The 13385-nt window shown below is 34.9% G+C and overlaps 1 protein-coding gene across 3 annotated transcripts in view; it reads left to right on the top strand.

Moving 5' to 3' along the window:
• CDH18 (cadherin 18) overlaps window positions 1-13385 on the top strand; it is a 313101-nt gene that overhangs the window by 225740 nt on the left and 73976 nt on the right. For all 3 annotated transcript variants that reach the window (XM_062211720.1, XM_062211722.1, XM_062211721.1), the window contains exon 6: window positions 7925-8178. In XM_062211720.1, coding sequence (XP_062067704.1) covers window positions 7925-8178 — 254 coding nt within the window. The remainder of the gene's footprint in view (window positions 1-7924; window positions 8179-13385) is intronic.

The raw sequence follows: 13385 nt of genomic DNA, 5'->3' as shown, positions 1-13385 counted from the left end.
AAGTTCAATGCCCAGGCGTGCAGAGATATGTCCCAGAGAACCCAGGGCAGCCACAGAAGCTGAACAAGGCATGGAATATCTTCTCCCCAAGAGCTATCAGGGGGAGTGTAGCCTTCCCAAATTTTGACTTCTTATCTTCAGAATTCCAAGAGAATAAATTTGCTGCATTTTAAAGGGGCCCTGTAAGATATTTTGTTATAAGAGCTCACAAAATAGGATAAACAGAGTATCTAATAAAAATAATATGAACACTAAATAATTCTATTTATTAATACAGAAATATTTGAAGCACGATTATTAAATCACAGCACAAATGGGATTATTCCTAGAATGGCTGGATGGTTCAATGTTAGAAAAACAACTATGTTAGGATACATCATATGAAATTATCTTTTGTGTGTCTTTACAAATTTTATACTGAAACTAATGTAAACATTTAAATGTTGGGAGTTGCTGGCAGGTATCCATGTTTTGCTTGCTGCTAGTTATTCTCTTTCCTGGCAAGAGTGAGATTTCAACTATGATCATCATAATTGTGAATTCTGGGCTATGAATGCATTGTAATTAATATCACCATACAAAATGTAATTACTAGTTTTGTAGTTTATCGTAAATTAAAACTTAATTGAACAACAAAGAGTTTATTAAATTTGACAAGAGTGATCTTAACACTTGTTAAATGTGAGCTTCAATGCTGTGTGATTTTTTTTTAGCTCATAGAGCATGGGGAATAACTGAGTTTCATACAGAAATTTAAAACCAAGTCAGATTCTATAAAATGGAAAAATAATCTGCTACTGTCCCTTCAATATTTCTCCCTAAACATGAATATTAATGATTTCCATTACAATACTTCCACCTACTGCTTACCCACTTCTCACATTAAATACTGACTGATAATCTAGCTATTCAGTTTTCCCAAGCTAGAAACTTGTCACAGTTCTGAAATTTTATAAAATAGGCTGAACATTCCCATACCAAATAACTTGGTGAAACAATTTTCTTAGAGTCAGTAATGAAGAACAAATTATCAAGAACTGAGTCTACACTGCAGGAGTCCTCTAGTAGCTTTGAAAGGAAGAACATTTCCCAGTTCCTCTTAGCTAGAGAGTTAATCAGTTGTTCAATCTGGCTGATTCTTACCATAATTCAGCCAGAAACAGCTAAAGGCATCAACAGTGATAGTATAATATGGAGCTAGAAAACAACTCTTTCTTATGCTCGTGTAAAGTCACTGATTCTGCAACCAAACTTATCAGGTTCCTATTATCTGTCATGTTTATGGAGGGATTATTTTTGTTTTATTATCTTTTACAGCAGGAAGATATATGCTTTGTGTTGTTTAAACTCTCAGATAATATTTCATGCTATTACTTTCTGCTATGACTCTTTGTGTTTTTCTTCCATCATTTTCTCATCAAAATCCAAGAAAAGATAAATAATTTTCACTCTTCCTGCTCTACTGCTTTTTTTCATAAAATATTTCAGGTTAAAATAAGCACATATATTTCTGTGGAAATTGAAACCTCACAGAGGTTTAACAAGTTTCCCAAAGGAAGAGATTAGTTAAAAAATTCCTAAGACCTACTTAAGAGGTATTGGTGATAGCTACTTAGACAACTATGCAACAGTTACAGTACTGGAAAATAATTATAATTCTAATAAAATATTTCTATTATACCCTGATTATGTCAATAACATTTTATTTTGTGTTCATAATTCTAAAATATCCTCGAATAAGTAGGTAAATATTGTTTCCTCCTAGTTCATATTCACAATTTAGTTTTATTAGTTTCTCTTCATAAATAAAGTTGTTAAAATATTTCTATTTGCATTAATTCAACTGTCTCTAAGTTCTTGTCCCAACCTGTAATAAACATCTCATTCCTTTGTGGATCCAGATGGGTCCCCATTGATCCATCTGCCAGTGTTGGCAAACAAACTCCTTGAAATGATTATCCCTGCCCTAGGGAAGTTAAATATATATTAGATGATCATAAACATGAAACCATGTATCCACATAAACAGCCTGCATCTTAGCAGTAGGTACGTTGGTGTTCAGAGAGATGACATGTAACTTGCCAAAAGACCTGAAGAAAGATGGGGAAAGAGATGTCTTAGATGGACAACTTGGTAACAAAATCAAAAGGACTACAAATAGCCAAAATTCCCTCCACAGATTTTACTGAAAGATGGAAAAACTTATGCAAAAGAATATATGGAGAGGAATGCTTTAAAATCCAGCATTGTTGTGAGAAAGGAATGCTACTTACATCCTAGTAAGTTAAATGCATTGGGATTTTTAGTCCTAAGGTCTTCAGCACTATAAAACTGACCTGTTTTCAAGTTGACTCAAAAAATCACTAGGGTTTCAACTTAAAACAAATCTAAATCTGCCAGGGCTTCTGCTTTCCATGAGCGGCAGGCAGGGAGTCTGACAGCCAAACCCTAAGAGCCAAGGGGCCTGAGCCATCCACCCAGTTCTTGCTAGGCTGCAAGTGTGGACTTTTTCTAGTCATTTTATTGAAAAATTGCTCAGAGGCCCCTTCTTACTCATGTTAATACAGGCATCAAGGAAAGAAAAAGCACAATCTAAGAGTCCAGCTGGCAGCTCTGTGACCCCTCCAACAGTATGGATATTAGTTATTCAGAAGAAAATCGCTCCCAGTTAGTCAGTCATGAATTGTAGAATCAATTAATTTTTATTTAAAGGCATGTAAATCTAAAATATAAATTTGTATTAAATATACATCATATGTATTGTATATCTGGTCAACTTTGGAGAAATTGAATTTTTAATGCTTTTTAAATTTGTATTTTCTCTTATGAAAACAAGTAAAATATTGTAATGGCCCAGCCTCATCTATTGTACCAGGACCATAGAAATTTTCTGGGATCTAGCTTCTTAATATCAGCTTTGGAAGCAACATGGCCAATTTTCCAAGGTAATTTCGAAGAGATGGGGAAATAATCAATAAGACTGATCATTCGGTTAAAATACCCAGCTAAGGACAGTGTTTCCAGGTAGCAAGTCTTTGGCTATTATGGACTACATGTGTAATCCCCCAATGAAATTCCTTATGTTGAGATCTAATACCAGTATGATGACATGTAGAGGTGGAATACATGGGAGGTAATCACCTAATGAGTTTAGCACTCTAATGAATGGAATGAATGGCTTTCTTTTTTTTTTTTTTTTTTTTTTTTTTTTTTAATTAAACTTTTATTTAATGAATATAAATTTCCAAAGTATAGCTTATGGGTTACAATGGCTTCCCCCCTCCCATAACTTCCCTCCCGCCCGCTACCCTCCCCTTTCCCGCTCCCTTTCCCCTTCCATTCATGTAAAGATTCATTTTCAATTCTCTTTGTATACAGAAGATCAGTTTAGTATATATTAGGTAAAGATTTCAACTTTTTGCCCATATAGCAACATCAAGTGAAAAAACTACCATTGGATTACTAATTATAGCATTAAATAGCAATGTACAGCACATTAAAGACAGAGATCCTACATAATTTTTTTTTTCAAATTAATTAATTTTCTATGCCATTTCCATTTTAACACCAGGTTGTTTTTTTTTTTTTCATTTCCCATTCTCTTTATATACAGAAGATCACTTCAGTATATAATTAGCAAAGACCTCATCAGTCTGCGCCCACACAGAAACGCAAAGTATAAAAATACCGTTTCAGTACCAGTCATAGCATCACTTGGCTTTAGACGACACATTAGGGACAGATCCCACATGGGGTGTAAGTACACAGTGACTCCTGTTGCTGACTTAACAATTTGACACTCCTGTTCATGGCGTCAGTAATCTCCCTAGGCTCTAGTCATGAGTTGCCAGGGCTATGGAAGCCTTTAGAGTTCGCTGACTTTGATCTTATTCCGATAGGGTCATAGTCAAAGTGGAGGTTCTCTTCTCCCTTCAGAGAAGGGTACCTCCTTCTTTGATGGCCCCGTTCTTTCCACTGGGATCTCACTCACAGAGATCATTCATTTAGGTCTTTTTTTTTTTTTCCATGATATCTTGGCTTTCCATGCCTGCTATACTCTCATGGGCTCTTCAGCCAGATCTGAATGCCTTGAGGGCTGATTCTGAGGCCAGAGTGTTGTTTAGGACATCTGCCATCCTATGAGTCTGCTGTGTATCCCACTTCCCATGTTGGATCTTTCTCTCCCTTTTTGATTCTATCAGTTAGTATTAGCAGATACTTGTCTTGTTTGTGTGATCTCTTTGAGTCTTAGACCTATCAGAGCTATCAATTGTGAGCTGAAATTGGTCACTTGGACTAGTGCGATGGCATTGGTACATGCCATCTTGATGGAATTGTGTTGGAATCCCCTGGCACGTTTCTAACTCCACCATTTGCGGCCAGTCCGATTGAGCATGTTCCAAATTGTTCATCTCCTCCCTCTCTTTTTCCACTCTTAGATTTAACAGGAAACCTGTTAAGTGAAATGGACACTATAATCAACAATGAACTGATCAGCTCCTGTCCTGACTTTAGATGTACAATGTAATACTTTATCCATTTTAGTATTTGTTGTTATTGTTGTTGTTCTAGTACTATTGGTTGAACTCAGTAATTAACACACAATTATTCTTAGGTGTTTAAATTTTAACTGGAATGAATGGCTTTCTAATAAGAGCCATTAGAACAACGACTTCTTTCCAACACTTAGGAAGTTGTCTATGAACAGGAAGAGAACCCCTACCAGACACCAGATCTGTGAGCACCTTAAGCTTGGACTTCTCAGCCTAAAAATTGTGAAATATAATGTTTCTTTTATTTAAGCCACCCTTCTAAGAAATTCTGTTACAGCATTCAGGACTAAGGTGTTGGACCTCACAGAAAAGTAAAATATCTGAGCTTTTCCATAGGGAATGACTAGTCTCTGATTCTGCCCAGAAAAAAAATCCTGTGAGATTGAAGCAGGCTTGTGCGAAATAAGTGATAGAAGTAGGGATGAAAAATCCCTACTATCTTTATTCTCACTCCTCAGGAAAACCAGTGTCTGAAGGTACTTCACGGAGCTCAAAATGAGAAGTTGGTCTCCGGATCACCTACACTAATCTCACCATGGACACTTTTGACATGGTTATAACTAAGTCTGTGTTCCATTCAGCTCATGAAGTCCTGCATTCATCATGTTAACAATTTCTAAGCTTTCGGTTCTTATCTGAACAAGCACTGCCTCTTGGAAGAACATTAATTAACTGCTCAATATACCCCTTGTTGGAGTTTGTGTTCTTATTACTGTCCATAATACCCAATGTGTCTTAAAGCACTAAACACAAAGTACTATAAAATGTTCGCTTAGTGTTTTGTAGACTATAATATACCATGTAATCTTTGGGACCAAATGAATTTTGACCTTATTCCCTACTGTGTGCTAAGTCAAATTCATGATGCCTGGCGTATATTGTTAAAGGATACATAATCAATAGGATAATTTAAAATAAGAAAAAATACTAAAAATATTGCAAAAACTGGGAAGGGCTTTGGGCCTTATGGTTAAGACTCTGTTAGGGATGCTAGAATCCCGTATTGGAGTGCCTGGATGTGACTCAAATGCTTGGGATCTTTCCCCTACCTGAGAGACATACACTGAGTTTCCTAATCACAGCGTTGGTGCTGGCTCAGTCAGACATTTGGGGAGTGAACCCATGGATGGAAATTCTTTTATCTGCTTCTGGCTTTCTCTCTCTCTCTGCCTCTTGCATAAATAAATGAATAATTTTTAAAAGAATGACAGGAAACACTATAGGCTTAAGTCATAGAAAATAAAAAAAGATATAAATAAGCAAAAAAGACAGAAGGTAATAAAGTTTGAAAAGCCAATCCATGATCATAATATAATAAATGAAATAAATAATACATATAATTAACAGAAATGAACTTCAGAATTCTGTATAAAATGTTTTGCTAATATTCTAAAAACAGACTATTTATTTGAAAACTTAAAAACTTTTGAAATAAGGTACATGTTTAAAAAGAATGGGATTAAAATAAAATGATGTTATATCAAGAAGCCAATAAATATATTCCCAGTAGTGGGGTTGTTGGCTAATATGCTAGTTCTATTTTTAAGTTCTTGAGGAACATCAGGACTGCTTTTCATATAGTCAAAACTAGTATATTTCCACCAATAGTATATAAGAATTCCATGCTTCCCACATCCTTGTGAGCTTTTCTTTTCGATAATAGTCATTCTAGCTGCAGTATGGTGATATCTCATAGTGGTTTTCATTTACATTTCCCTGATGGCTAATAATGTTGAATACTTTCTCTTTGAGAAAGTGTCTTGAGAGGTGACTATTGAAGTATTTTTCCTATTTTTAAATTGGATTATTTATTAACTTATTTACTCACATACTTGCTGAATTATTAGAATCCGTTGTATATTCTGGATATTAATCCTTTGTCAGATATATAGTTGGCAAGTATTTTCTCCCATTCTGTGGGTTGTCTCGTCACTCTGTTAATTACTTCCTTTGATATTTCTGGTATCATTTTCTGTTTGATTTTATCAATTTTACCAATTTTTCTTTTTATTGTCTATGCTTTCAGGGTCATATCCGAAAAAATCGTTGTGTAAACTAATGTTCTGAGGCATTTCCCCTGGGTTTTCATGAATTAGTTTTATAGTCTGGAGTTTTATATTTTAATTTCTAGTGCGTTTTGCATTGATTTTCCTTATAGTTGAAGGTGGGGGTTGAGTAGTCTTAGTCTTCTCAAGTTTAACCAGTACCATTTATAGAAGATTTTCTTGGCCAAATGTGTGTTTCTGGCATTTCTATCTAAAATCATCTGGCTGTAATCCCAGTACTGGGTACATATCCAAAAGATATTAAATCAGTATGTTGGAAAGACATCTATATACCCACATTTATTGCAGCACTATCCACAATAGCCATGATATGAAACCAAACTAAGTGTTCATCAACATATGAATGGATAGTGAAAATGTGTACATATGCACAATGGGATACTATTTAGCAATAAAAGAGAAAATGGAATCTGGTCATTTACAGCAACATGGATGGACCTGGATATCAAAATGCTAAATAAAATAAGTTTAAGGGCATAAAGATAAACATGAAATCATTCCATGTTTGTGGAATAGTAAAAAGCTGAGCTTACAGGGATGGGGAGTAGAATAGTGGTCACCAGTGGCTATAAAGTATACAGAAGAGAGGTGATAAAGGAAGGGAGAGGTTAAGAAATGCAGAGATACAGAAAAGAGGAGTAAGTTCTGGTGTTCTATTATACAAAAGGGTGACTAGAGTTAAAAGATGTTGTATCATCCAAATCAAAATAGCTACAAGACATTAGTTTGAATATTCTAATCACAAAGATGTATGTTTGAAATGACGGGTTACCGAAACATTCTGAGCTGTCACTACACAATGGAAACACGCACCAAAATCTCACACTGTACTACACAAATATGTTAGTATTCGTCAATTAAAATACATGCATTTAATTCTAAAGGGCTATGGCATGAAATAAATTATTTACATATTGAAAGTTCTTTATTTTAAAGTGTTAAGAGCTTGGTAGCATAATTTTTAAAAATTAACTATGTAGGCTGAAAAGGAGATAGAAAGAAATTACTAGGAGAGACTAATAACAAGATCTTCCAAAGAGCAATATTTATTTTTCTGTGGGTGATATCATTTTGGATTTTCCTACAGTCATATTTAAGGGTATGTAAAAATCACTGTTGATTCAGATTTAATTTCTACGACTTCTGCTTTAGATGCTATTAAAACATACTTCATAGCTTGTTTTAAAGAAAGCTATTATGATTCAACTGTATCCCAGTTGTTTTCTCCCAAAGAGGCAAAAAGACAATGCTTTTTTGAAACCTAATGTAAGCCATAATGTTGGAAATCTTATTTTTTCTCCACAGCCATTGAACTATGAGAAAAAGAAATCATACACCCTCAACATAGAAGGAGCAAACACACATCTTGACTTTCGCTTTTCTCACTTGGGTCCTTTTAAAGATGCCACCGTGCTGAAGATAATCGTTGGGGATGTTGACGAAGCACCACTATTTTCCATGCCTTCCTATGTCATGGAAGTCTATGAAAATGCCAAGATTGGAACTACTGTTGGCACAGTGTTGGCTCAAGATCCCGACAGTGCTAATAGCCTAGTAAGGTATGACATGTTTCAATTTTATAGACATGTGAAAATTTCTATCACCTCTCAAAGTATTTCATATGAAAAAATATAAGTATTTTATAAGCAAAATATTTTATTTTTATTTATCCTTTTAATATGATAAATTATATTACTATTAATTGTAAGTCAATAACTTAGAAGCTTTATATCAAGGTACTTGAGAAGGTTTATGAATAAATGAGAGCAAAAGATATGTACCTTGGTGCAAACACATTTTTTCATAATATTCATTTTCCATAAACTTTTTGAAGACATCTCCTATACTTAGTTCCATCAATGTTGACTGCATAGATTAATTTCTGTACTTTATTTAGTGATGTGAGTACAATTGACAGAAAATTGAGGTAGAAATACATTATCACAAATAAGAATCTTTAGACAGTTGGTGATAGAGACTGTGGATTCAGGGCAGAAAGTTGGGATTTAAAAAAATTACACTCCTGATTTATCTGCTCACGCTCACTTTGTGGTGTTAAGAAATTAGCTATTCTTCTGGTGGGAGTGATGTGAAAAATAGATTAAATGTGATGAAATATAGGTCAAAGGAGAAGAAATTGAGGTCAGGAACCAACTTCTTTTGGCATTGCTGTACAAGCAAGGCCCTAATATGTATGAAAATTTTGCATTGCCTATGGAATTCTGATTCTCATTCCTGAGACAAAATTCTTCCCAGCAGACAATTGGCCATGCTAGGAGACATTTATGGTTATTACAGCTTGAGAGAGAGAGTCTTAGTTCAGGTTATTCTACGAATTACTTTGGGCTGGATAGTGTAAACATGGAGTATTTATTTCTCACAGTTGTAGAGGTTGGGGAAATCCAAGATTGAAGCCTAGGGCCGGCGCCGCGGCTCAATAGGCTAATCCTCCACCTTGCGGCGCCAGCACACCAGGTTCTAGTCCTGGTCGGGGTGCCGGATTCTGTCCCGGTTGCCCCTCTTCCAGTCCAGCTCTCTGCTGTGGCCAAGGAGTGCAGTGGAGGATGGCCCAAGTCCTTGGGCCCTGCATCCCATGGGAGACCAGGAGAAGCACCTGGCTCCTGGCTTCAGATCAGCGTGGTGCACAGCGGCCATTGAAGGGTGAACCAACGGCAAAGGAAGACCTTTCTCTCTCTCTCTCTCACTGTCCACTCTGCCTGTCAAAAAAAAAAAAAAAAAAAAAAAAAAAAAAAGATTGAAGCCTAAAGCTATCTGGGGCCCAGAGAAATATTGCCACCCAATTGGCAGGTTGCTATCTACTGAGAGAACTTGAAATAAAGTAAAACTAAACAGTAGACTTTTAAAACTTGAGTGCTAATTAGACCCATGAAAATACATTTTGAAATTTTTGGGGGGAAATATGTGTCAGTATGCATAATTTACATGCATGCATAGTCTTGTGAAAATTTCATCATGTATATTTCAATCAATGTATGTAGGAAATTATTTCTAATTAATTATCCATGATATTATTAATTGCCTCAGTAATTGCCCTATATTATTAGAACATTTAATTGAACATTCTAGATACATGCATTATTCTAGTAAAGAGGATGCGAAGGTGATTGGAAAATTGTCTCCAAATTCAAGTACAGAGAAGCACACGTCTATTAATATATGCATTCTTCTTTCAACTTTGTTCTTGTTAGACAACTAAAATGAAGCCGGTGAAGCTGCCTTAAAATAATTAGACTCCATGCTGTGGTTTGGAGGCATAATTTACATAATATTTATTCTTGATTTTAATAAAAATATGTCATTCATGTGGGCCTCTAGGTGCCAACAGTGAATAAAAAACAGAAAACATTAACAAACACAAAAGCAAGCCTTATCCCTGCACCTTTCTCAGGGACCAAATGTTTGTACTAATTAAGGAAAAGAACATTGAATAGGTGTAGCTTGCAATGTGCCCTGAAATGCAATTAACTCCAAGTTTGTAGAATTGGTAATGAAATGTAGTTTGAGTCCTATAGGCGTTTTTGAAAAGCTTCCTGGCTTCAATCTTTTGTTTTCTATTTTCTAAACTATTAGGAAAACTATTGAGATTTCTTAGAGCCTACCATGTTCAGGCTTTGTCTTTCTCAACTTAAAAGAAGATGTGTAATTTGTAGCATATAATCATCACCTATTTAAAATAAGCAAATAAAGTTAGTACCAGGCTATTTAGCCTGCAGAAATCGTTCATTCAGACAGATTTTGCTTACTTGCTGTAATACTACAAATGGAATTTTATAATCTTACAAATTAGCTACTAAGAAATGGGCAACCCTGTGTGAGAAACTGGAGAGTCTGGGATGTGTGACCTGGTAGCACATGAGCATCAGAAGCAGTGGGTATTCATTGCTTGCAATCTGTTGGACAGGGACTCTGTGTACCATTCCATAATCTGTAATAATATTAAAACAGTCTGTAATGGTGGCTCATTTTACAGATGAAACTAAAAGAAAATTAATTAATTTGACCAAATTTTCAGAGTGATAGAATGGTTGATTCAGAATGAAAACACATTTTGCTTTGTTCAAACAACTTTTATGTTTTTAACACAATATGCTTTCTCTGCTATACTTCAACTAATAACAAAAAACAAATTTAAATAAAAAGAAAAAAAATCTCTGTGTTTACAAAGATCAAATCTTGAAAATTAGGGAACAAATGTTTCAGATGCTCAGAAAGTCACTTGTCAAATGCCAGTGCCTGGATCTTCTTTTTGCATGGGTTCACTTTACTACTAGAAAGAGGAAATGCTATCGACTTTATGCAATAACTATTTGTAAAATTCTGCTCTCTCAAGAATAAATCTATTACATACTTTAGAATTTAGTCATACTCTAAAGTCAAAAGTTCACACCGCTTGATTGAGTATAAGAAAATCACTGGAGCCCCAGTAACATTTCTGATGAAGAACTTAGCCGTTGAAAGTACAGGTATCAATATGTGTCTCTATGTTTCCTTACTTTCTACTCTGATTTAAGACATCTTCTCATTGTTAAGAATTTGGAAGTTTACTTCATGTAATTTTAAAGCAATAGAAAGGAAATACTAAATAGTTTACATGTTTGTTTCAAATGCTTGAGATGACGATACTTAGAATATAATCAATAGCACATTTGTAACAATAAAATTACAATCATACTTGAAAATATTGTCTGAATTTTAAAATCTAACCGATCTCCTGTTCTGTGGCTCTTTTTAAGAAAAAAGGAGATCTATTCATTCTGAGATTAAAGTAGCCCTGGTAGATAAATGTTTCCATATGTTCACTACATTTCTGTTGGTGTGTTTCCTTTTCTCAGTACATCCCTTAAACTTCTGCATAATTTGTGATGAGAGTGAAATATCCACATTAATTGTGGATATTATTGCAGCAAAAAAATAGTTCAGAATTATTACAAGATCATAGATCATATTTGAAAAGGGGAAATTAGTAAAACTATTCAGAAAGTTGAGTACAAGATTCAACATTTTGAAGTAAGTAAATAATATTCAAGAAATATGTTTCAAAATATGTTAGGTTAAAAAAAACTATCTGATATTGAAAGCATTTTTTCTCCTTAGATGAGATTTAGTTATAAAAATTAGATTACTGATAATATAGAATAGCCTAAATGATCCTCCCTTCATAGCATTCTTTAATATGCTTCCATTAAAACTGTGCCAATCTTCTGAAACACAGATGATAACTCATTAAGGGACTTTTAATACACACCAAATGGAAGCAAACACAAATGAGACATGCATTAAACCAGAGTCTTTGCCCGCAATCTGTGTTTGGAAATTGTATAACTTTTACATATTGCTTAACATAAAAATATTGACTAATAACTTTACATATGCACAAGATATGACACTGGAGGATTTAAGGAAGCTTAAATATGGCTAAGGTAATTCTGTTATTTTATAAATGAGCATATGCATTTAGTAAGCACAGTGACTGGACACAAATTGCACAGCTAATGAATCATGGAAATTGAACAAGAAAGTGGGCTTTTCTGCATCATTCAGTAAATATATAAAAGACCTTGAAAAATCTTAGTTTAGAGCGAAATTTTACCTAGTGCCCTAGTGCCACCTTCAATAGCAGCCACCCCATCACAGTCATGCACCAAGAAGAGAACTTATGTTCTGCAAGGGCATGCAGATTGATCCCTCATTCATCCCTGAGTGGATACCTGTGTCCTGGCTTAATGACACTCTAGATCTGCAGTCATGGGACCAAAAAATCTAATAGTCAAATGATTTTTATATTTCAGGCAAATTTCACACAAAAAAAGAAAAATTTCATAACATTTCTGGAACTTGGCTTACTGGAATTTCTTATGTCTTAGTTACTTTGAGGAATAAATAACAGAAAGACACATTATAATTGTGGTGCAGCAGTTTTACATCTTAACTTTGTTTCATTGGATGGAGATTTTGTTCAAGCAATTTAAAAGCTTTCCAAAATACCCATGTGCTACCTGGGATGCTGGTTTTATTAAGGACTTAAGCATGGCATCCAATTTATCATGTGAGATGTGAACCTTTTATTTTACGTTTTTTAAAAGGATTGCTTTCTGGATGCATGTGTTGTGCAATAAATTGTATCCCAAAACCCACAAGGGAAACTTTAAATTTTTTAATGAATCTGAGATTTACTTCAGGTGTGTGAATTTTTGTTAGGTTACAAAAAAAAGGCCAAGCTGCTTTAATAGCTCACAGGTTACATATTGATTAAATACTATCCCAACTATTGATCATAGCCAGTAAAACTTACATAATAGCTGCTTGGAAGACAAAAATCTCACAGAAGTTTCTTTACCACTCACATGATGTACTTGCAGGTATCTCAAGTGTGAAAATTGAAAGAAGTCTTCTGTGGTTTAAGGCAACTAATATTTATCCAAGAAAATCACTATAAAAATGTACTTCTAAAAATATTTATCTATTTGAAAATAAAAGTTATAGGGAGAGAGAGAAACAGAGGGAGAGACAGAGAGAGAGAGAGGTCTTCCATCCATTGGTTCACTACCCAAATGGCTGCAATGGCCAGTGCTGGTCCCATCCAAAGCCAGGAACCAGGAGCTACTTCTGGGTCTTCCACATGTTTGCAGGAGCATAGGGACTTGTGCCATCTTCTTCTGCTTTCCCAGGCACATTATCAGGGAGCTGTATTGGAAGTGGGGCAGCTGAGACTTGATCCTGAACCCATGTGGGAAGCTTACAGGTG

Source organism: Lepus europaeus, chromosome 15 (assembly GCF_033115175.1).
Source record: "Lepus europaeus isolate LE1 chromosome 15, mLepTim1.pri, whole genome shotgun sequence".
Classification (NCBI taxonomy): Eukaryota; Metazoa; Chordata; class Mammalia; order Lagomorpha; family Leporidae; genus Lepus; species Lepus europaeus.
The sequence above is the reverse complement of the archived record's forward strand: the minus strand, read 5'-3'. Positions and strand labels throughout refer to the sequence as shown.